General features: G+C 50.1%; 1 protein-coding gene across 3 annotated transcripts; it reads left to right on the plus strand.

The window, feature by feature from the left end:
* The first annotated feature begins 878 nt into the window (after positions 1-878).
* On the plus strand, positions 879-22,946 carry TTC38 (tetratricopeptide repeat domain 38). Of its 3 annotated transcripts, none has more exons than XR_010991055.1 (15): positions 879-980; positions 2,447-2,524; positions 2,967-3,048; positions 4,324-4,495; positions 5,351-5,524; positions 6,400-6,475; positions 9,631-9,750; positions 10,436-10,495; positions 11,612-11,650; positions 13,757-13,838; positions 15,808-15,973; positions 17,001-17,160; positions 18,210-18,283; positions 19,808-19,973; positions 22,742-22,946. XR_010991055.1 is itself a non-coding variant. In XM_068168124.1 (14 exons), the coding sequence occupies exons 1-14, from the start codon at positions 957-959 to the stop codon at positions 19,899-19,901; spliced, it is 1,401 nt and encodes a 466-aa protein (XP_068024225.1). In that variant the 5' UTR covers positions 879-956; the 3' UTR covers positions 19,902-22,946. The 3 variants fall into 3 exon arrangements, 1 of the variants encoding a protein (XP_068024225.1); XR_010991056.1 differs by having other exon boundaries at positions 22,825-22,946; XM_068168124.1 differs by having other exon boundaries at positions 19,808-22,946.
* The last annotated feature ends 666 nt before the right edge of the window (positions 22,947-23,612 follow it).

The following is a 23,612-nucleotide window of genomic DNA, read 5'->3' on the forward strand; positions in this document are numbered from 1 at the left end:
GTGCTATGTCTGTGTTTTTTGAACACATCAGGGGTGGTGATTCCACCACCTCCCTGGGCAGCCTGTTCCAACACCTGACAGTTTTCCTAATATCCAATTTAAACTTCCCCAGGAACAACTTGAAGCCATTTGCTCTTGCCCTATCACCAATTACTTGGGACAAGAGGCCATCCCTCACCTAACTGCAATCTCCTTTCAGGCAGTTGTAGAGATGGAGGCGACCTCCTTTTCTCCAAGCTAAACAACCCCAGTTCCCTCAGCGACTCTTCAACAGATCTGTTCTCCAGACCCTTCCCCAGCTTTGTTGCCCTTCTCTGGACCTGCTCCATCACCTCAATGTCCTTTTTATAGTGAGGGCCACAAAACTGAATGCAGTATTTGAAGGGCAGCCTCACCAGTGCAGAGGGTGCCCCCAAGCCTGGGAGGCAGCAGCCGAGCAGCTGAAGGAGGAGAAGACAGCGCGCTGTCATTGCTGTGGCATGAGGCGATGGAGAGGAACGGGAACGCGGCCGTCGCGGTGCAGCCTGACTGAGGCTGACAGCTCGGAACAGGGCTCCGGGGAGGCCGAAGCCTGCTCCCCGTGCTCCCCGGCGTTGTTGATAGGGAAGGTACTTTAGGAGCAGCAGCTGGTACGTGGATGTACCCGGTGCCACAAGAAACAAGCGCTCCGAGACCGGTCAGCCGATGGGCTAACCGCCGGCTCCCCGCCAGCCAACCGCCGCCAGCGGCCCCGCCTCCGGCCCCGCCCCTCTCCCGGTCCGGCCCGCCTCCGGCCCCGCCCCTCTCCCGGCCCGGTCCGCCTCCGGCCCGGTCCGCCTCCGGCCCCGCCCCTCTCCCGGCCCCGCCCGCCGCCCGTCGGACCCAGCCCCAGCCCCAGCCCCAACCCCAGCCCCAGCCCCAGCCCTTTCTGCGGCGGTGTGGAGAGGAACGGCGATAACGGAGCTGTTCTGGTTGTCATGGCGTCGCTGAGGGACTGTAAGGTGAGGAGGAATGGGGAGTGGAGCGGGACGGTGACCCCCGCCCGTGGCCCCTGCTCCAGCCGGGCAGCCCTTAGCTCTTGGTGTGCGCCGTTAGCGCGGGTGGGCGAGCGGTGCCCTCCCGTGGGAGTTCTCGTGAGGCCGTGGGCCCTCCTGAGAGCCAGGCTGTGGGCAGGCGCTGGGTTTGGGAGAGGAGAGGAGAGGAGTTGAGCTGTATGAGGCTGAGGAGAGAGCTCCGAGAGGCGGCCCGGGTGTGGTGAGGCCTCCGTTGGAGCTGCCCTCCCTCAACACCGCGGTGACCTTCCGCTGAGGGTGAGCTTCAGGTGGGGTGAGGCTGTCGCCGAGATCTGACAATGGAGAGGAGTCGCTGCGCGCTTCCCTGCGGAAGCAAACCCGCCTCTGAACATCTCTGGGTCTCGTTCGTAGTGCAGAGTGGTCCCACACGCACTCACCTGCCCTTTCCGTGGGCCTGGGAGTGCTTCAGGCCTTCACTGAACTCTAAACCAGCTTGAGGTCCAGGGGTTCATGTGCAAGAGCTAGTTACTGGTTACATTTGCTTGCTTTCTTCCCAAAGAACTCCATCTCCCTGTCAGTCCTTTTCGAGTTAATTAGGCAGGAGGAGGTGAAAAAAGAGGTCTTGAAGATCTTCTGAGAGTGTAATTGATTCATCACACCTCATGAACAGAGTTGTGAATAAGGGAAAGCAGAAATAAAACAATGTGAAGACTGCATCGAGAGGAGTGTGGCCAGCAGGGCAAGAGAGGGGATTCTGCCCCTTTATTCTGCCCTGCTCAGACCCCACCTGGAATATTGCATCCAGTTCTGGTGTCCTCAGCATAAGAACGACACAGAGCTGCTGGAGTGAGTCCAGAGGAGGCCACAAAGATGATCCAAAGGCTGGAGCACCTTTGCTGGAGCACCACTTCTGCCTGGGAAGGTGGTGGAGTTGCCCAGGGAGGGGGTGGAGTTGCCATCACTGGAAATGTTTGCGGGGAGACTGCTGTGGTTTGGTTGATTGGATGGTGTTGGGTGGTGGGTTGGACTCGATCTCGGAGGTCTTTTCTAACTTGGTTAATTCAATTCAAAATGAGGATGTGCTAACAGCAGATTTCATGGAGCAAGCAGGGACTCTAGCAGGGGAAAAATACAAATAAACAGCCAACAGACAGCGTGACTAAACTCTCGTCTTAAAGCAGGAGAAAGGGCAAAGCTTTGGTCCTGCCAAGAAGCACTGAGAGGAGCCCAGACTGTGGCGCTGTACTCCCAGAGGTATCACAGAGAAGAATCTCTTCTGGAGCTAGAAAGGAACCTTGTGGGAAATTAGTGTGACAGAGCTGAAAGGAAGCCTGACTGGGAGGGAGAGGTGATAGTTTTTTGACAGGCTCTTCAGGCTGATTTTTACCTGCTGAAAATCTGATCTGGAAAATGAGTATCTAAAATGAGTGCATTTTTTTCTGTTTGTTGTGCAGGCCTGGCAGGATGCTGGACTTGCCCTGTCCACCACTAGCAATGAAGCCTGTAAGCTATTTGATGCTGTGCTGACTCAGGTATGACTGAGAAGAGGGGACTCATGCATGAACCAGTCTTTGCTCAAGTTAATGTTTACATTTCTTACCAGCTGAGAGAGCCTCCTGATCAGGAGTCCTGCCATTAACAGGCAGCGTAAAACCCTGGTAGCAGAGGGTTATGCCAGATGCTGGAGCTGTGGAGAATACCTCAGCCAGTGTGCTTATCCTACATGGCACTGGAGAATCAACCAATTGGCATAAACCACATAGCAATATAGGGTTATAAGTTCTGCTGGTGGCCAAACTATATTAAAGAAAACATTTTTTGCTGTTTTTCTCCTATGCTAACCCTATTGGAAGGCAGTGTTTTACTTTTAGTCATTTACCTTTCTTGCTTGTGAATTTTAAGTGCCTGTGAGAACAAAAAGAAACTAAGAATCACTGGGGATTCCTCAGTCCTCCCTCACTGTCTTTCTTACAGTATGCAACCTGGACCAATGATGAGAGCCTTGGGGGTATTGAGGGATGTCTCTCCAAGTTAAAAGCAGCAGATCCAAACTTTAGTGAGTATCACCTTTAATTCTTAGCACAGACAATGCTGGATAATATCTGGTGTCTTGGTATTGCTTTGTTCGCACAAGGGGAAGGCTGTGGCTTAGAGAATTCTGGAAAACCTCTTCAGAATGCAGAGTGGGCTGGGAGGGGTTTGTATGATTTTTTTTCTGTTCATAGAATGGCTTAGGTTAGAAGGGACTATCTACTCCAACCTCCCCACCATGGGCAGGGACACCTCTCAGCTAGACCAGGTTGCTCAAAGCCTCATCCAGCCTGACCATGAACACCCCAGGGAGGAGGCAGCCACAGCCTCCCTGGGCAGCCTGTTCTATAGTCTTGCCACCCTCCTGCTGAAGAACTTCTTCCTAAGATCCAGTCTAACCCTGCTCTCCCTCAGCTTCAAACCAGCTCCTGTCTCTAGATAGCCTCAGGAAAAGTCCCTCTTCAGCCTTCCTGTAGGATCCCTTCATCTACTGGAAAGCAGCTCTAAAGTCCCTCTCAGCTACACTCAGCTGCTCAAGGCCTCACCCAGCCTGGCCTTCAACAGCCCCAGGCAGGAGGCAGCCACAGCCTCCCTGGGCAGCCTGTGCCAGAGTCTCACCACCCTCAGACTCAAGAACTTCTTCCTCAGCTCCAGTCTAACCCTGCTGTGCCTCAGCTTCAAACCATTTCCCCTTGTCCTGTCTCTAGACACCCTCAGGAAAAGTCCCTCTGCAGCCTTCCTGTAGGATCCCTTCATCTACTGGAAAGCAGCTCTAAGGTCCCCCTGGAGTCTTCTCTTAGCAGGCTGAACACCCCCAGCTCCCTCAGTCTGTCCTCACAGCAGAGCTGCTCCAGCCCTTGGATCATCTTTGTGGCCTCCTCTGGACTCTCTCCAGCAGCTCTAGGTCCTCCTTCTGCCGGGGACACCAGATCTGGAGGCAGGACTGGAGGTGAGGTCTCAGCAGAGCAGAGCCAAGGGGCAGAATCCCCTCTCTTGCCCTGCTGCCCACACTGCTCTGGCTGCAGCCCAGCACACAGCTGCCTGCTGGGGTGCATGAGGGCACTGCTGGCTCCTGGGGAGCTTCTCATCAGTCAATACACCCACATCTCTTTCTTCAGAGCTGCTCTCTGCCCAACTTTTAATTACTGTTGTGAAAATCCTCGATGAACTTTAGATTGATGAAACTTTCTGGAGCCCTGTGCCTACGTGTCAGCATTGTTTGAAACAGCCACTCTTCCTGTTCATGCAGAGATGAGTGCAATGCCTTGCAGCTCAACTTGTAACATGCTGTTTCCCTTAGCAATGGGGTATGTCATTGCCAATGGTTTGGAGCTGGTTGGCACGGGGAGTTCAGTGCGGCTCAGCAAGGAGCTGGACGGTGCCATGAGAACAATGATGACGCTCTCGAAGTCACAGCCCCTGACCGAGCGAGAGAAGCTTCATGTGTCAGCGTTGGACATGTTTGCCAGGGGGTAAGTCTGTTGTCATCCCATTCAGAGGACTGTGAAGAGCTAGCTACCAGAGGTGGTTGGTGGTAGTGTGGTCTGACATTAGCAGCCATCCAGTGGAGGATCAGGGTGCAATGTCACTGGTGGTTCTTGAGTTCCTCTCCAGACTGTAAGCACCGTGACTGGTTACTCAGCAGCACCTTAGGAGAAGTGCTCTGTTGCCACCACTTCATATCAGTTTTGAATCTATCATAATTCCATCAGTGGAATATGTGGTTTAGAGCTGGAAAACTAAGTATTGAATCACAGAATATGAGGGGTTGGAAGGGACCTCAATAGATCATCCAGTCCAACCTCCTTGCCAAAGCAGGATCACCTAGGGCAGGTCAGACAGGAATGCATCCAGGAGGGTTGGGAATGTCTCCAGGGGAGGTGCACAGCCCTGTGAGGAGCGGTAAAGGGAGCTGGGATTGTTTAGCCTGGAGAAGAGGAGGCTCAGGGGAGACCTCATTGCTCTCTACAACTACCTGAAGGGAGGTTGTAGACAGGTGGGGGTTGGTCTCTTCTCCCAGGCAGCCAGCACCAGAACAAGAGGACACAGTCTCAAGCTGTGCCAGGGGAGGTTTAGGCTGGAGGTGAGGAGAAAGTTCTTCCCAGAAAGAGTAATTTGCCATTGGAATGTGCTGCCCAGGGAGGTGGTGGAGTCACCGTCCACGGAGGTGTTCAAGAGGGGACTGGATGTGGCACTTGGAGCCATGGTTTAGTAGTCTTGAGGTGTTGGGTGACAGCGTGGACTTGATGATCTCTGAGGTCTTCTCCAGCCTCACTGATTCTGTGATATGTGTGCCTTCTCTCAGCAATCACAACCTTTATTTCTAGGCAGCTTCCAAAAGCTTGTGATCTGTGGGAAGAGATTCTGCAGAACCACCCAACTGACCTGCTAGCCCTCAAGTTTGCTCATGACACTTACTTCTTCTTGGGCCATCAAACACAGATGCGAGATTCTGTTGCCCGGGTTTATCCTTTCTGGACACCTGAGGTTCCACTGAGCAGGTGAGTCACTTCAGTTTGAAAATTCCTTTCTTTTGTATGCACTTTGGCCACAACAACCCCATGCAGTGCTACAGGCTGGGGTCAGAGTGGCTGGAGAGCAGCCTGGCAGAAAGGGACCTGGGGGTACTGGTTGATGGTAGGCTGAACATGAGCCTGCAGTGTGCTCAGGTGGCCAAGAAGTCCAATGGCATCCTGGCCTGCATCAGGAACAGTGTGGCCAGCAGGAGAAGGGAAGTCATTCTGCCCTGTACTCAGAACTGGTTAGGCCACACCTCGAGTCCTGTGTCCAGTTCTGGCTTTTTTAGCCACCTGGGCACACTACTGGCTCGTGTTCAGCTACTATCAACCAGTTCCCCTAGGTCACTTTCTGCCTGGCTGCTCTCCAGCCACTCTGACCCCAGCCTGTAGCACTGCATGGGGTTGCTGTGGCCAATGTGTAGAACCCAGCACTTAGATGTGTTCAATCTCATGCCCTTGGACTCTGCCCATCTGTCCAGCCTGTCGAGGTCCCTCTGCAGACCCTCCAGCAGATCAACTCCTGCCCCCAGCTTGGTGTCATCTGCAAACTTACTGATGATGGACTCAATCCCCTCATCCAGATGATCAATAAAGATATTGAACAGGATAGGACCAGGCACTGACCCCTGGGGAACACCACTAGTGCCTGGCTGCCAGCTGGATGTGGCACCCTTCATCATCACTCTCTGGGCTCAGCCCTCCAGCCAGTCATTCAGCCTTCTGCAAGCCTGAACCCTCACTGTAACTTGCATTGCAAGGACTGTTTTGAGTTCAGTGCTATTTCTGATATGTTTTTCAGCCCTAGATTAAATCTAGTTTTAAATGAGCGCTGTGCTGTTTATTTCCCTTTTGCTTAGCTACGTGAAGGGCTACTACTCTTTCGGACTCATGGAAACAAACCTATTTGATCGTGCTGAGGAGATTGCCCATGAGGTAAGCTGCCTGCTGTTGGTTTTAGCGTTCTTGTGGGTGACACTTTGTGCTGGAGGTCCCTTCCAACCCCTCGCATTCTGTGATACTGTGAAAACCAGAAACTTACTCCCTCCATTCTCCCAGTTGTTAGCAGAAACACCAAACAGATAAAGGTCAACATAGAACTGTTTGCAGAGTTTCTAAGTGCCAGGTTCTACACATTGGCCACAACAACCCCATGCAGTGCTACAGGCTGGGGTCAGAGTGGCTGGAGAGCTGCCAAACAGAGAGGGACCTGGGGGTACTGGTTGACAATAGGCTAAACAGGTGGCCAAGAAGGCATCCTGGCCTATATCAGGAACAGTATGGCCAGCAGGAGCAGGGAAGTCATTCTGCCCCTGTACACTGCACTGGTTAGGCCACACCTTGAGTCCTGTGTCCAGTTCTGGGCCTCTCAGTTTAGGAAAGATGTTGAGATGCTGGAAGTTGTCCAGAGAAGGGGAACAAAGCTGGGGAGGGGTCTGGAGCACAGCCCTGTGAGGAGAGGCTGAGGGAGCTGGGGTTGCTTAGCCTGGAGAAGAGGAGGCTCAGGGGAGACCTTCTTGCTCTCTACAACTACCTGAAGGGAGGTTGTAGCCAGGTGGGGCTTGGTCTCTTCTCCCAGGCAAGTAGCACCAGAACAAGAGGACAGAGTCTCAAGCTGTGCCAGGGGAGGTTCAGGCTGGATGTTAGGAAGAAGCTCTTCCTAGAAAGAGAGATTGGCCATTGGAATGTGCTGCCCAGGGAGGTGGTGGAGTCACCGTCCCTGGAGGTGTTCAAGAGGGAGCTGGATGTGGCACTTGGTGCCATGGTTTAGTTGTCAGGAGATGCTGGGTGATAGGTTGGACTGGATGATCTCAAAGGTCTTTTCCAACCTGGTTAATTCTATTCTGCAAAATGAGAGTTTTCATCTCATAGAATCACACAATTGTTAGAGTTGGAAGGGACCTCAAGGATCATCCACTTCCAAAGCCCTTGCCATGGGCAGGGACACCTCACACTACAGCAGGTTGCTCACAGCCACATCCAGCCTGGCCTGAAAAACCTCCAGGCATGAGGCTTCCACCACCTCCCTGGGCAACCTGTGCCAGTCTCTCACCACCCTCATGGGGAACAACTTCTTCCTAACATCCAATCTGAATCTACCCATTTCTAGTTTTGCTCCATTCCCCCCAGTCCTATCACTCCCCGACACCCTCAAAAGTCCCTCCCCAGCTTTCTTGTAGCCTCCCTCAGATACTGGAAGGCCACAAGGAGGACTCCTCAGAGCCTTCTCCTCTCCAGACTGAACAGCCCCAAGTCCCTCAGTCTGTCTCCATAGCAGAGCAGCTCCAGCCCTCTGATCACCCTCCTGGCCCTTCTCTGGATGCCTTCCAGCACCTCTAGATCCTTCCTGTACTAGGGGCTCCACAATATATCTCCCTTGACCTGCTGGCTATGCTTCTTTTGATGGAGCCCAGGATGTGATTGGCTTTCTGGGCTGCAAGTGCACACTGCTGGCTCCTGTTGAGCTTCTCATCCACCAGCACCCCCAAGGCCTTTTCTTCAGGGCTGCTCTCAAGCCAGTCCCTGCCCAGCCTATATTGGTGCCTGGGATTGCCCTGACCCAGCTGCAGGACCTTGCACTTGGTCTTGTTGAACCTTGTGAGGCTGGCTTGGGCCCACCTTTCCAGCCTGTCTAGGTCCCTCTGGATGTCATCCCTTCCCTAGAAAGCTTCCCACATCCATGCCATAGCATGGTACTTCCATCTATTTCCTGACAAGGTATGCTCATAAGCAAGTGAAGAATACATGTATAAAATCCACATATCCCAATGCTGTTGCCCCCCCTGTATAATTGGCTGTTTTCTTCTATTGAAGAATGTTAGATTGGTTTGATGTAATGGCTTTTAGCAATCCATCCTGCTTGGGTTCCCCCTCCCTTTTTTCCTAGATGCTTCTTCATGGTTTATTGAACAATTAACTGTACAATCTTCTTGGGGATCAATATTATCTGGCTCATGTTCTTTGTCTGAAGGTAATCATAGAATCAGTAAGGTTGGAAAAGACCTCAAAGATCATCAAGTCCAACCTGTCACCCAAGTCCTCATGACTACTAAACCATGGCACCAAGTGCCACGTCCAATCCCCTCTTGAACACCTCCAGGGATGGTGACTCCACCACCTCCCTGGGCAGCACATTCCAATGGCTAACAACTCTCTCTGTGAAGAACTTTCTCCTCACCTTCAGCCTAAACTTCCCCTGGTGCAGCTTCAGACTTTGTCCCCTTGTTCTGGTGCTGGGTGCCTGGGAGAAGAGACCAACCCCCTCCTGCCTACAACCTCCCTTCAGGTAGTTGTAGAGAGCAAGAAGGTCTCCCCTGAGCCTCCTTTTCTCCAGGCTAAACAACCCCAGCTCCCTCTGCCTCTCCTCACAGGGCTGTGTTTGAGGCCTCTCCCCAGCCTTGTAGCCCTTCTCTGGACATGTTCAAGAGTCTCAATGTCCTTCTTAAATTGAGGGGCCCAGCCATTACACTTGCCTTTCTCCAGTCCTCAGGATTCTCCCTGTCCTCTGGCAGTCTCAGTTAATCATTTAGGCAATTAATCTCTAATGGATGTTTTTCCATACTTCTGTTAGCTCAGATTGCTGTGACAGCAAAGACTGAATGTTAACATTTAACCTTTCCTAGGTTAATGACTTAGATTGCAAAATGCCTAAGACCTAGTGGGAGTTTATGGAGCCAGAAAGAGGAAATTGCTCAATACTCAGAGCTGGACATGTTCTTCAAGAAGAACTTACTACCTTTATGCCATTATGGCATGGAATACACTGGGTCTATGCAGGCATTTCTTTCATGGCTGACATTGATGTATGTCTGTGAAATGAAATCCAAGCCTGCATTTTAAAGTCTTTTGTAGATGTTCATTTATATGCAGTAGAAGCTGAAAGTGAGTCAGACAATAAGTATTTCCTCCCTCCCCTTCCCCTCCCCCCCCCTTTTCCTGTCCAAATCAAACTTCCCAGCTCTGGTGATTTAGAATGGTGCAAGGATGTACTTAACATGCAGCCAGTAAAAAGTAGTCTCTGTTTCTCTATCAGTAGTGATAAACACTGCTGTTTGTCAGCTTCATCAGGTTTTCCCTGCTTTCACTTGCAGGCTTTGGCTATAAACCAGACAGATGCCTGGTCTGTTCACACCATAGCTCACATCCATGAGATGAAAGCAGAGGTGAAGAAAGGCTTAGATTTTATGAAGGGAACAGAGGCCAACTGGAAGGTAAGCACTTTGTAGTACCTCTGGATCATCTCCTGCTAGACCTTTATCTCCCCCAGCCATTCCCCTGTATACAGTCCCTTCCTATCTGCAGAGACATTACAAGCCATGTATAGTTCACATAGGAGAAGCAGCTGTGGCTTTTGAGGTGCTGTTACTATCTGTTCTGCTTTTGAAACAAGAGGCAGAATAAAAAGGACATGAGTGACACACCCCGTGGACCACTTTTAAGTTGTTACTGCAACAGCTGAGATTACACAACTGGCAAACCTATCAGTAGTCCAGGATGCACACAAGGTCTCACTGTCTGAGGTAGATGTCTGGGTAGGTGGAATGAGTAGCTTTCATAAGCTGGAATGTCCACTGTCTATCCAGGTTACTTTGACGTTTCAGACGAGACAAATCTTACTCTTGTTACAGATGAGAGGTTTTGTTTTTCATAAGGAAAAAAAAATATGAAAGTGCTGCAGAACTTTGGTTGAGACCTTGTGGTTGAGAGGTCTCCCTGAACAGCTTCAAGGACATGTCTATCAAATGGGATGTTGCTCTGTCCAGCTGATTTGAAGTTCTTTTCTGTCTCATGAAATACTCAGTTTGCTGAAGAAGGACACAAACCTGACTGGATATGTTTAAATGGGAAGTGATTTTGTATGTAATGTTTTCTTTTCTTTCTTTCTTTTCTTTCCAGAACAGTGATATGCTTGCTTGCCATAATTACTGGCACTGGGCTTTATACTTTATTGAAAAGGTATGAGATATGTTTATATAGAATCCTAGAATGGCTCAGGTTGGAAGGCACCTCAGAGATCATCTACTCCATGGGCAGGGACACCTCTCAACTAGACTCAGCTGCTCAAGGCCTCATCCAACCTGACCTTCAGCACCCCCAGGCAGGAAACAGCCACAGCCTCCCTGGGCAGCCTGTTCCAGAGTCTCACCACCCTCCTATTGAAGAACCTCTTCCTCAGCTCCAGTCTAAGCCTGCTGTGCCTCAGCTTCAAACCATTCCCCCTTGTCCTGTCTCTGGACCCCCTCAGGAGAAGTCCCTCTGCAGCCTTTCTGTAGGATCCCTTCAGGTACTGGAAGGCAGCTCTAAGGTCCCGCTGGAGTCTTCCCTTTTCCAGGCTAAACAATCCCAGTTCCCTCAGCTGCTCCTCACCACACCTGTTCTCCAGACCCTTCACCAGCTTCACTGCCATTCTCTGGACATAGAATAGAATGGAATAGAATAAACCAGGTTGGAAGAGACCTTCAAGATCATTATGTCCAACCTATCACCCAACACCACCTAATCAACTGAACCATGCAACCAAGCACCCTATCAAGTCTCCTCCTGAACACCTCCAACGATGGTGACTCCACCACCGCCCTGGGCAGCCCATTCCAATGGGCAACCTTCCAGCACCAAAATGTCCTTCTTTTATGTTTCTTTTAATACCTGAAGATGTCTTTGATTTGGTTTGTTTGGCTCAAGCCCTGAGGCAGTTGTGGAGTAATACTATGTCATCTATTAATTAGACTCCTAGAATGGCTTGGTTTGGAAAGGACCTCCAAAGGTCATCTGCACTCAGCAGGGACATCCCCCACTATACAGCAGCTTGCTCAGAGCCTTGTCCAGCCTCACCTCAACTCAGGCATGGGGCCTCAACTACCTCTCTGGGCAACCTGTTGCAGTCTTCCACCACCCTCATGCTGAATAACTTGTTCCTAGCATCCAATCTAAACCTCTCATTTCAAGCCATTGTCCCTCATCCTGTCACTGCAGGCCTTTGCAAACAGTTCCTCTCCAGTGTCTTCAGCTACTGCCAGTCACTTTTGGTTGCTCTAACAGTGTTAATCATGCAGATTTCTTTTGCCTTTGCAGGGTGAATATGAGGCTGCTTTGACAATTTATGACAATCATGTGAGTAGGAAGCCCTATTTTTTCTGCACTGGGAGCATGCTTAGCACTATGTCAAGTGCTTTCTTCCTCCTGTATGAGATTGAAACCTTTCTCAAAGTACCCTGGAGGTGTAGATCTAATTTATATCTAGTCTTAGAGTTTCTTCTCAGCAGTTTGGGGTAAAATGTTCAAATGTTTCTCACATTTGTGCTTCAAAGAGCTGCAATGGCATACTGCTGGTTTCCATGATTCTTATTCATGCTTTTTAAAGGGATGTAAAATAATTTTCCTATGAAGTCATAGAAACCTAGAATGGCTCAGGTTGGAAGGGACCTCAGAGCTCATCTGCTCTACCCTTCCCACCCTAGGCAGGGACACCTCTCAACTAGACTCAGCTGCTCAAGGCCTCGTCCCGTCTGGCCTTCAACACCCCCAAGTTACCTTTACAGGAACTGATTTTGCATGTTAGGTCCTAAGTCAACAGAAGCGGCTAGATAACTTCATTCCTAGATAACTTATTATAGCTCTTTGCTCTCTGGATTCCTAAACAGTCTTTGTAAATAAACAATATCAAATTAGATAGGATGAGATATTTTTGTAAGAATTATAAAAGCAAGCTGCAGGGAAAACTCCTGTCTACTAACTTTGGCAAAGGGAAGTCATAGATGTGGCACCACTTCGGTGAAAGTAAAATCACAGAATCAACAAGGCTGGAAAAGACCTCAGAGATCATCAAGTCCAACCTGTCACCCAACACCTCATGACTAGACCATGGCACCAAGTGCCAAGTCCAATCCGCTCTTGAACACCTCCAGGGATGGTGACTCCACCACCTCCCTGGGCAGCACATTCCAATGGCCAATTACTCTTTCTGTGAAGAATTTTCTCCTCACCTTCAACCTAAACTTCCCTTGGTACAGCTTGAGACTGTGTCTTCTTGTTCTGGTGCTGGTTGCCTGGGAGAAGAGACCAAGCCCCACCTGGCTACAACCTCCCTTCAGGTAGTTGTAGAGAGCAATAAGGTCTCCCCTGAGCCTCCTCTTCTCCAGGCTAAGCAACCCCAGCTCCCTCAGCCTCTCCTCACAGGGCTGTGCTCCAGACCCCTCCCCAACCTTATAGCCCTTCTCTGGACACATTCAAGTGTCTCAATATCCTTCCTAAATTGAGGGACCCAGAACTGGACACCACAAGGTGTGGCCTAACCAGTGCTGAGCACAGGGCAGAATGACTTCCCTGCTTCTGGTCCATTGCTGACTCTCCATTCTTACTGAGTTTAACTTCCTAACAGGGAAAAAAACAACCCCAACACAGAGGAAGCAGTGTAAGTGCTAAACATGAGCCAGCAGTGTGCCCAGGTGGCCAAGAAGGCCAATGGCATCCTGGCCTGCATTAGGAATAGTGTAGCCAGCAGGAGCAGGGAAGTCATTGTGCCCCTGTACTCTGCACTGGTTAGGCTACACCTTGAGTCCTGTGTCCAGTTCTGGGCCCCTCAGTTTAGGAAGGACATTGAGAAGCTTGAACATGTCCAGAGAAGGGCAACAAAGCTGGTGAGAGGCCTTGAGCACAGCCCTGTGAGGAGAGGCTGAGGGAGCTGGGGTTTAGCCTGGAGAAGAGGAGGCTCAGGGGAGACCTTCTTGCTCTCTACAACTACCTGAAGGGTGGTTGTAGCCAGGAAGGGGTTGGTCTCTTCTCCCAGGCAAGTAGCACCAGAACAAGAGGACACAGTCTCAAGCTGTGCCAGGGGAAGTTTAGGCTGGAGGTGAGGAGAAAGTTCTTCCCTGAGAGAGTCGTTCGCCATTGGAATGTGCTGCCCAGGGAGGTGGTGGAGTCACCATCCCTGGAGGTGTTCAAGAGGGGATTGGATGTGGCACTTGGTGCCATGGTCTAGTCATGAGGTCTGTGGTGACAGGCTGGCCTCGATGATCCTCGAGGTCTCTTCCAACCTTGGTGATACTGTGAAGTGTTTGTCATTGCAAATTGCTGCCTTCAGGGAAGATGCAGTGAGGGCTATTGCAGAGCAGGGATTTTTTCAATCAATGAAGAGGTAAAATCAGTCCTGTGCTGTGAGAATAACTTGTGTTCCCAGGAGTGCAACAGTTAGCAGCTTATCAATCCTTGTGCTTACAGATTGCTCCCCGCTGTCTGTCATGTGGAAGCATGCTGGATGTAGTAGATAACTGCTCAATGCTCTACAGGCTTCACCTGGAAGGTAGGATATCCACCTGCCATTCTGCTTTGAAATTGGTAAGGGGAAGAGTTTTCCTTTTGCTCCCTCCCACTTCCCCTGCCTTGCATGGTGGAGAAGTGTTTAAACATCTTTGCAGTGCAAGCTTGGCCAACATAAGAGAAGAAATCTTCTATCACAAAAGAAAATTCTGCTCTTGAGAAAAGCCTCAATGTGCACTTCATAACAATGTCCATAACCTTTATTCTTCCCAAGAGCTTTGTTGTGTGTTTTTCTCATGCCAGTATGGGATTTGGGTCCTGCAGATGGGTCAGGGCAATCCCAGGCACAGATATAGGCTGGGCAGGGACTGGCTTGAGAGCAGCACTGAAGAAAAGGCCTCAGGGGTACTGGTGGATGAGAAGCTCAACAGGAGCCAGCAGTGAGCACTTGCAGCCCAGAAAGCCAACCAGAGCCTGGGCTGCATCCAGAGAAATGTGGCCAGCAGGGCCAGGGAGGTGATTCTCCCCCTCTGCTCCACTCTGCTGAGACCCCACCTGGAGTACTGTGTCCAGTTCTGGAGCCCCTCTTACAGGAAGAATCTGGAGGTGCTGGAAGGTGTCCAGAGAAGGGCCAGAGGATGATCAGAGGGCTGGAGCACCTCTCCTATGTGGACAGACTGAAAGAGTTGGGGCTGTTCAGTCTGGAGAAGAGAAGGCTCCCAGGAGACCTTCTTGTGGCCTTCCAGTATCTGAGGAAGGCTACAAGAAATCTGGGGAGGGACTTTTGAGGGTGTGAGGGAGTGATAGGACTTGGGGTGAATGGAACAAAACTAGAAATGGGCAGATTCAGATTGGATGTTAGGAAGAAGTTGTTCCCCATGAGGGTGGCGAGAGACTGGCACAGGATGCCCAGGGAGGTGCTGGAAGCCTCATCCCTGGAGGTTTTTGCAGCCAGGCTGGATGTGGCTGTGAGCAACCTGCTGTAGTGTGAGGTGTCCCTGCCCATGGCAGGGGGCTTTGGAACTGGATGATCCTTGGGGTCCCTTTCAACCTGGCAATTCTATGATTCTATGATTTAATTCAGCTCAAGCTAACATAGGTCACACATTTCTTTACTGGTGAATTCACTTCTATTGTCCCTGGTGATGTAAGGCTGAACAATCAAGTACTTCAGCATCTAAAAAGAGTAGAGCTTCCTTGAAGTAAATTTCAAGTTAGGTACTTAACTTTTTGTTTTGATACTGAGTGAAATTGCTTCTGCACATATATTAGTCCCTGGCTTTTGTGTGTTCTCCTAACTAGTAGCATTTCTCCTTAAGCTAGGGTTTAAACACAAGAGTTCATGAAGGTGGGGGAATGGAAGACAGACCTTATTTTCCCAGTATTCTGTTAAAACACTTGATGATACATTGGGTTTGCTTATGAAATCCATCTTAGCACTCTGTTCTTTGATTGATACAGACATGTCATTGTGAGCAGTCATCTCCCAAGAATCCTAGAATTTGGATTGGAAGGGACCTCAGAGCTCATCTCCTCCAACCTCCCCACCATGGGCAGGGACACCTCTCAGCTAGACTCAGCTGCTCAAGGCCTCATCCAGACTGGCCTTCAACACCCTCTGGGAGGAGGCAGCCACAGCCTCCCTGGGCAGCCTGTGCCAGAATATTTCCACCCTCACACTGAAGAACTTCTTCCTCAGCTCCAGTCTAAACCTACTTTCCCTCAGGTTTAGACCTGAGGAAGGAGACATGAGCAACCTCCATGAAGCCAGGACCTTACATAACACAATCTGCAATGTCAGTGATAAGTTATTAACAGTTAAGTCAAACTCTGCCCAAATCTGGTAGCCTGCAGGTGAGCACAAGTGGTATCACTTTTGCCATGTTAGGGGATGGTCACTTGAGTTTAGCAGGAATGCTGTTCAACCTGGGTGACTGCAGTTCTATTCCTAAGTCCCATTTCTGCACTTGGTGTTTTTACTGAGGAAAAACATTTTTTTTTTCCACTCTTAGGTGTAAAGCTTGGAGAAAGGTGGAACAATGTCCTGGAGCTTACAAAGAAGCACACCAAAGATCACATCCTTCTGTTCAATGATGTGCACTTCTTGATGTCCTCACTTGGGGCCAAAGACCAGAGAACAACCAATGAGCTTTTAACAAGTCTTCAGGAGCTTGCCAAGTAATCAAGTGAATTATTGTGTTCAGTGCAGGTCTGGAGCCCTCAGCACAGGAAGGACATGCAGCTGATGGAGAGGGGCCAGAAGAGGGCCATGCAAATGATCAGGGGGTTGGAGCAGCTCTGCTACAAGGACAGGCTGAGGAAGCTTGGGGTGTTCAGCCTGGAGTAGGCTCTGGGACACCTACTTGTGGCCTTCCAGTATCTGAAGGGGGCTACAGGCAGGATGGAGACTGCTTGCAAAGGCCTGCAGGGACAGGACCAGGGGCAATGGCTTTAAATTAGAGCAGAGCAGATTTAGATTGGATGTTAGGAGCAAGGTCTGCACCATGAAGGTGGTGCAACACTGGAACAGGTTGCCCAGGGAGGTGGTTGAGGTTCCTTCCCTGGAGTTCTTCAAGGTGAGGCTGGAGGAGGCCCTGGGCAGCCTGATCTAGTTGGGGATGTCCCTGCTGACTGCAGGGAGGTCAGACTGGATGAGCTCTGGAGGTCCTTTCCCGCCTGGACCATTGTACAATTCCATGAGGCTCCTTGATGGCCCAAAACTCATTGTGGTACTTTTCTAGCAGGTGTCAAGGTGGTTGAAGTCCCCCTGCATGAGGAGAGCCTGTGAGTGTGAAGCCTGGAGTGGGCCTAAAAGCAGTCTGCCATGGTTAGAGTAACAGAGCAGACTTGGAGAGCTGTTGTTGGGAATACAGTCTGGTACAGAGAAGGCAAGGTGCTGTGCTGTGTGGTGAGCTGCCTTGCAAGATTACTTTGGAGCTGTTTGCAAGGGACTGATTGCCACTTCTGACAGAGATGAGGACAGTCAGTACCAGCAGTAGGATGTTCTGGTGAGAACTGGAACTGCAGTTTCCTCACTTTTCTAGCCAAAACTGCCCCAGGGGGGTTGTGGAGTCTCCTCTGGAGATATTCAAAACCTGCTTGGATGCAGTCCTATGTGATCTATTCCAGGTGATCCTGTAGGCAGACACAGACTGGCACTGAAATATGTATACATAATTGAGTTAACCACTTTCTTGTTCTACAGAGCACCTAGTGAAGACCATGAGCTCTCCCTGGCCCCTGGTGTGGGGCTGCCACTCTGCCAGGCTTTTGTGGAGTTTGAAAATGGAAATTGTGACAAGGCTGTAGACCTGCTGTACCCAATCCGTTACCAGCTAGTCCAGCTAGGAGGCAGCAATGCTCAGGTAAAGGAGAGCAGGACAAGAGGTTTTACTGCAACTTAATCATCTTCCAGGAGCCTCTGACATCAGGCACTTAGATTATTAACACCACTTCATTCGTAGAAAGGGAGAAGCTGAACTTGGCTTCAGAGTGGCTGGAGAGCAGCCAGGCAGAAAGGGAGCTGGGGGTACTGGTTCACAACAGCTGAACATGAGCCTGCAGTGTGCCCAGGTGGCCAAGAAGGCCAATGGCATCCTGGCCTGCATCAGAAACAGTATGGTCAGCAGGAGCAGGGAAGTCATTCTCCCCCTGTACATTGCACTGGTTAGGCCACACCTTGAGTCCTGTGTCCAGTTCAGGGCCCCTCAGTTTAGGAAAGATGTTGAGATGCTGGAAGGTGTCCAGAGAATGGCAACAAAGCTGGGGAGGGGTCTGGAGCACAGCCCTGTGAGGAGAGGCTGAGAGAGCTGGGGTTGCTTAGCCTGGAGAAGAGGAGGATCAGGGGAGACCTTCTTGCTCTCTACAACTACCTGAAGGGAGGTTGTAGCCAGGTGGGGGTTGGTCTCTTCTTCCAGGCAAGCAGCACCAGAACAAGAGGACAGAGTCTCAAGCTGTGCCAGGGGAGGTTTAGGCTGGATGTTAGGAAGAAGTTCTTCATAGAAAGAGAGATTTGCCATTGGGATGTGCTGCCCAGGGAGGTGGTGAAGTCCCCATCCCTGGAGGTGTTTAGGAAGAACCTGGATGAGGCACTTGGTACCATGGTTGAGTTGATTAGATGCTGTTGGGTGATAGGTTGGACTTGATGCTCTCGAAGGTCTTTTCCAACCTGGTTAATTCTGTTCTGTACTGTTCTGTTCTATTCTGTTCTGTTCTGTTCTATTCTGTCCCTATCCCTATCCCGTTGTGACTGAGTCCTGTTTGCAAACACTTAACTAGCAGTGCTAGCTGTTTAATTTTTGTTGTTGAGATGTTTCTCTCCTCAGTGGTTTTACTGATTTGGTAAAGACAGCATTGGAACTAGCAATCCTTTGTAAGTTACTCATTTCTTCCTGTTTTTCCTGATGTTTTTCAGAGAGATGTGTTCAGCCTGTTGTTGATTCATGCTGCTTTAAATTCTAAGTCACAAGCCAAACAAAACCTTGCAAGGTGAGTACTTTTCCTGGTAAATATTTCTGGCAGTAGTATCATTACTAAAAGCACTTAGTAGTGAGTATCCTCTAACCAATATATTAAGGCTGAAATTGTAGGTGTGTGTTTGTTTTGTGTTAAATGTAGCAACATTTAACTAAGATGAAGAGTGGGTTTTACAAACTGCACTCTTGTGAGCTGGATGAATCACAGAATCTTAGGGGCTGGAAGTGACCTCAAAAGATCACCCAGTCCAACCCCCCTGCCAGAGTAGGATCATCCAGGACAGGTCACCCAGGAGCACATCCAGCTGGGTTTGGAAAGTCTCCAGAGAAGGAGACTCCGCAGCCTCTCGGGGCAGCCTGCTCCAGGGCTCTGGCACTCTCACAGAGGAAAAGTTTTCCCTTCTGTTCCTGTGGCACCTCCTCTGCTCCAGCTTGCCTCCTGTGCCCCTTGTTCTGTTCTTGGACATCCCTGAGCAGAGCCTGGCTCCATCCTCCCTGCACAGCTTTACAAACATGAGTGATAATTCATTCTAATGAGAATTCATCCTGATGATCACCATTTGTTCAAGGGCAGATGATGTTCAAGTAGTTCTGTCTTAAAATGTGGCTTCCTGCCTGTTGATCAATGTACTTAATGGACTGCTAAACTTCTGTGAGCTGCTGAAAAGACAATCTCTCCTCATTATGACATCTGTTTTATTGGCAGAGGAGATTTGCAGAGCCTGCCCTGTCAGATTAGCTTAGTACAAATCACAAGAGCTGAGAAACTGAAGCTGTTGCTTCTTCACCTACATTGAGTTCTGTTGGAATGTGTAGTATCATAGTATCAGTCAGGGTTGGAAGGGACCACATGGATCATCTAGTTCCAACCCCCCTGCCATGGGCAGGGACACCCCACACTACATCAGGCTGGCCAGAGCCTCATCTAGCCTGGGCTTAAACACCTCCAGGGACAGGGCCTCAACCACCTCCCTGGACAACCCATTCCAGGGCTTCACCACTCTCATGGGGAAGAACTTCCTCCTCACCTCCAGCCTGAATCTCCCCACCTCCAGCTTCATTCCATTCCCCCTAGGCCTATCACTCCCTGAGATCCTGAGAAGTCCTTCCCCAGCCTTCTTGTAGCCCCCTTCAGATACTGGAAGGCCACAATTCGGTCACCTCAGAGCCTTCTCATCTCCAGACTGAACTGTCTGGTCAGCCTGTGCACTTGAAAGAATGGATCCTCAGGAGAAAATGAAGCCTTGCCCATTCCCCCTTAGGAGAGCTCTTTGAAATATAAAGATCAGACACAGTGTCAAAATGATTCCTCTCTGCACTTTGATCTCTGGGTGCTTGTTTCCAGTCTCTGTCAGGGCTGAAAACAACACAGCTCTGCCTCAGCTTACTGCCAAGACCAAATATTCCCAGTATGGGAAGTCTGCACCTCAAGAGCAGGTTTTGATACACTCTTAGAAGGACACTGCTGGTGATCTTAGAGAAAAACTGATGTGCTCATGACCTTCCTATTTCTCTCCTCTCTCTTCTCCTTCCTTAGGTGCCTCCTGAGGGAACGTGATGTGGTGAGACCACATTCACCCATGACAGAGAGACTTATTAGGAGGGCAGCAGCTGTTCATTCCATGGCATAAGGCTTTCCCCTCTGCTGCAGCTGAAATAGCAATAAGTTACCTTACCCCTCTACTCCCTGAACCCAGACTTTGGTAAGAGTGCCCTGTGAGTCAGTGATCTGACAGTAGCCATTACAAAAAATACAGCTGGTGAGTTTCAGGAGGTTGTATCTTAGACGATTGCACAGGCAAAGAAGAAGATAACCTGTGGGCAGTTTTCTGAAGCATCCTGGGCCATTGCTTTTCTGCTATATTTCCCTGCAAGTTCCTCCTGACCCTCTTCCAGGGTCAGAATTGCTGTCAGTCATTGGCCCAATTAGTTACTTTGTCAATATGTTAAATAATCAGTGAAGTGCTCTGGTAATTCAAATGGACCTTTGCAACACAGCTAGCAGGCAAGTGTGGGGTCAAAGCCAATAGAGGCATAAACTCAATTCCCTCTCAAATATGAGTCACAGACTCTGGCAATGCAGATGATAGTCTGCATTCAGGAGCTCTTTCCAGGGGCATATATTTAACACCCCCACCACCCCCACCCCCAAATGTTAAACTTTTTCCTTTCAATGTAGCACAGCAACTCCATGCAGTGCTACAGGCTGGGGTCTGAGTGGCTGGAAAGCAGCCAGGCAGAGAGGGACCTGGGGGTACTGGTTGATGGTAGGCTGAACATGAGCCTGCAGTGTGCCCAGGCAGCCAGGAGGGCCAATGGCATCCTGGCCTGCATCAGGAACAGTGTGGCCAGCAGGAGCAGGGAGGTCATTCTGCCCCTGTACACTGCACTGGTTAGGCCACACCTCGAGTCCTGTGTCCAGTTCTGGGCCCCTCAGTTTAGGAAGGAGGTTGACTTGCTGGAATGTGTCCAGAGAAGGGCAACAAAGTTGGTGAGGGGTTTGGAACACAAGCCCTATGAGGAGAGGCTGAGGGAGCTGGGGTTGCTTAGCCTGGAGAAGAAGAGGCTCAGGGGAGACCTTCTTGCTCTCTACAACTACCTTAAGGGAGGTTGCAGACAGGCAGAGGTTGGTCTCTTCTCCCAGGCAAGCAGCACCAGAACAAGAGGACAGTCTCAAGCTGTGCCAGGGGAGGTTTAGGCTGGAGGTTAGGAAGAAGTTCTACACAGAGAGAGTGATTGCCCATTGGAATGTGCTGCCCAGGGAGGTGGCGGAGTCACCATCACTGGAGGTGTTCAGGAGGAGACTTGATGGGGTGCTTGGTGCCATGGTTTAGTTGATTAGGTGGTGTTGGATGATAGGTTGGACGTGATGATCTTGAAGGTCTCTTCCAACCTGGTCTGGTCTGGTCTATTCTATTCTATTCTATTCTACCTCAGAGCTTTTTGAAATTGCTATGAGTGTGAAACTAGGCAAGAGGGATAATAGCTGACTGGCTGTTCTAACATGGGTGCTCCCTTAGCACTTGGAAGCCTTTCACGTCCAACCTATCACCCAACACCACCTAATCAACTAAACCATGCAACCAAGCACCCTATCAAGCCTCCTCCTGAACACCTCCAGTGATGGTGACTCCATCACCCCCAGAAAACAAGGAAAAGCCTGGATTTCAGCTCCAACAGGACCATCTCTGATACTCTGGACTGGTGCCTTCGTGCTTACCTGAGTTTGGGGAAAGTCAGCCTTTGCTGCCATCTCAATGTCCCTACATGTTAGCAAAGCAGAGTTTAAAACCAGTGTTAAACCATACACTTTATAAAGGTAACTCAGAGCAGGCAGCCAGAGGAAGAGAGCTAAAGGGAGTTGGTAGAAAGCTTTGTCCCTGCACGTGATGCTTCAAATGTGGCATCACATGCACCATGTCACTTCTGTGAAATTCTGCTGCCTCTGGACTTTCAGATCTGGCCCTGCACTGCCCCTGGTGTTCCTGCATAGAGGAGTAAGACTTGGAAGTGCCTTACTGCCACCCTTCTCTCCCCAGCCCTGACTTGAGGGAAAAAGGGCTTATTTTTAAATCAATGATAATTTGGGGAACCACAGATGAGTATTGCATCCCTGAGTGCAGCCTTTGGGATCCTGCAGTCCACTCTTTCCCTGAAAAAATGTTTCCTAATGTCCAGTCTAAAGCTACCCAGTGGCAGCTTGAGGCCATTCCCTCTTGTTCTGTCACTAGTGACCTGTGAGAAGAGACCAGCAGCAGCCTCTCCATAAGGTCCTTTCAGGTATGGGTAGACAGCAATGAGTTCTCCCCTCAGCCTCCTCTGTTTCACACTAACCATCCCCAGCTCCTTCAGTCTCTCTGCATCAGATTTATTCTCCAGGCCCTTCACGGCTTCCTTGCCCTCCTCTGCGCTGGCTCCAGTCCCTCCACATCACTCCTATATTGAGGTGCCCAAAACTGGACACAGTACTAAGGTATGGCCTCACCAGAGCTGAGTCCCAGCGGATAATCCCCTCCCTGTTCCTGCTGGACCAATTCTGTAACTGCCTAGAGCAAAATAATCACATTCCATGGGTGTCAAGAGCAGCAGCCTCATGTTGGCAGCCTTGGATTGGAACATGCTGCAGAAGCCACCTCCTTGACCTGCTGGAACCTCTCACTGGAAAAAGATTTTAGCTTATAGATGTGGTTGGGTTTTACTGCTTAAGGCACTGATAACAGAGAGTATAGAAACAGCCACTCTGAGCTAGAGTTACATGGGTTAAGGACTTAGGTTAGGAACAGCTTGGGGAGGGTTGGGCTGCTAGGGACTTCTGCTTCTGTCAGTTAGCTACTTCTGGCTAGGGCTTGGGTGCAGGGATGCTGCTAGGGCTCTGCTCAGGACTTCTGTTAGCTGCTTTGTCTGTTAAGGGCTTCCAGGACTTGTGCTCTAAGTGGGACTCTGAGACTCTGTAATGTTTGGGATTCTACAGTGCAGCAATAAAGGCCTTGTGGGAGGACTTCTGAGATCCTCTGCTCTCTGCATTTCTGGACTCTCCTTGTTCCATGGCAACAGGGTTCCTGCCTTCATTCATCACCCAATGGCACCTGGACGGGGGAGAAGGACAACTGCAATCAGCTGGTGAAAGATACCTTTTTTTCTCCCCCAGTGTCGATTAAAAAATAAATGCAGTGCAAGCTGTGTTTCTACTAAGCTTGGTACACAGTAATAGATCTCAATTGTTAACCTTGCTACATGGTAACACTGAGATGGTTTGGATGCCAGCTCCTTCTCCTAGCTGAGCAGGGTTTTTTGCAGCCAGCAGGTGTGAGTTGCTGTGGCTTCATTCTGGTCAGGATGTGACACAAGAGGGCGCACAGAGCTTGCTGATGCACATGATGCGAGGGCTTGGGTTAGCACACAAACCCCCAGAGACCTGGTGGTGGCCCCTTTACCTCCACTTCCTCGGGGGCTGAACTGCAATCGGTGGTGAGGTTCCTCCTTCTCCTTCCTCAGCTTCCTCGTGGATTATTTTAGCCCAGAAGTGCAAACAGCATGTTGAGTGATTAGAGTATTGTTGGAATACACTTCCCTTGTAAAAAGCCAGCTCCTAGTTCACAGAATTGCTTTTTCAACCCTTGTTGTCACAGCCCATGCTCAAATTCAGGCAGCAGCAGGGAGTGAAGTGTGTTGGGGAAAAGAGTAAGCAAAGTCTTGCAAGCATCCTGCCCTAGGAGTAGCTGCCCCCAATTTACTTCCCAGTGGAAGAATAGAGAGCAGTTCAAAACTTACCTTCTGTACATTGTCTTAGCCAGACTCAAGTCACTGCTCACATCACAGAATCTCAGAATCACAGAAAAGAC

Source organism: Melanerpes formicivorus, unplaced genomic scaffold (assembly GCF_026170545.1).
Source record: "Melanerpes formicivorus ecotype bairdi unplaced genomic scaffold, bMelFor1.0.p_v2 SCAF_132, whole genome shotgun sequence".
Lineage (NCBI taxonomy): Eukaryota > Metazoa > Chordata > Aves > Piciformes > Picidae > Melanerpes > Melanerpes formicivorus.

What these genes read in the sequence shown, in the direction of transcription:
- TTC38 (XM_068168124.1), top strand. Translation starts at nt 957, where the DNA reads ATGGCGTCGCTGAGGGACTGTAAG. An exon ending in CGTCGCTGAGGGACTGTAAG is followed by an intron (nt 981 to 2,446) that starts GTGAGGAGGAAT and finishes TTTGTTGTGCAG; the next exon opens with GCCTGGCAGGATGCTGGACT. An exon ending in CCTGAGGTTCCACTGAGCAG is followed by an intron (nt 5,525 to 6,399) that starts GTGAGTCACTTC and finishes CCTTTTGCTTAG; the next exon opens with CTACGTGAAGGGCTACTACT.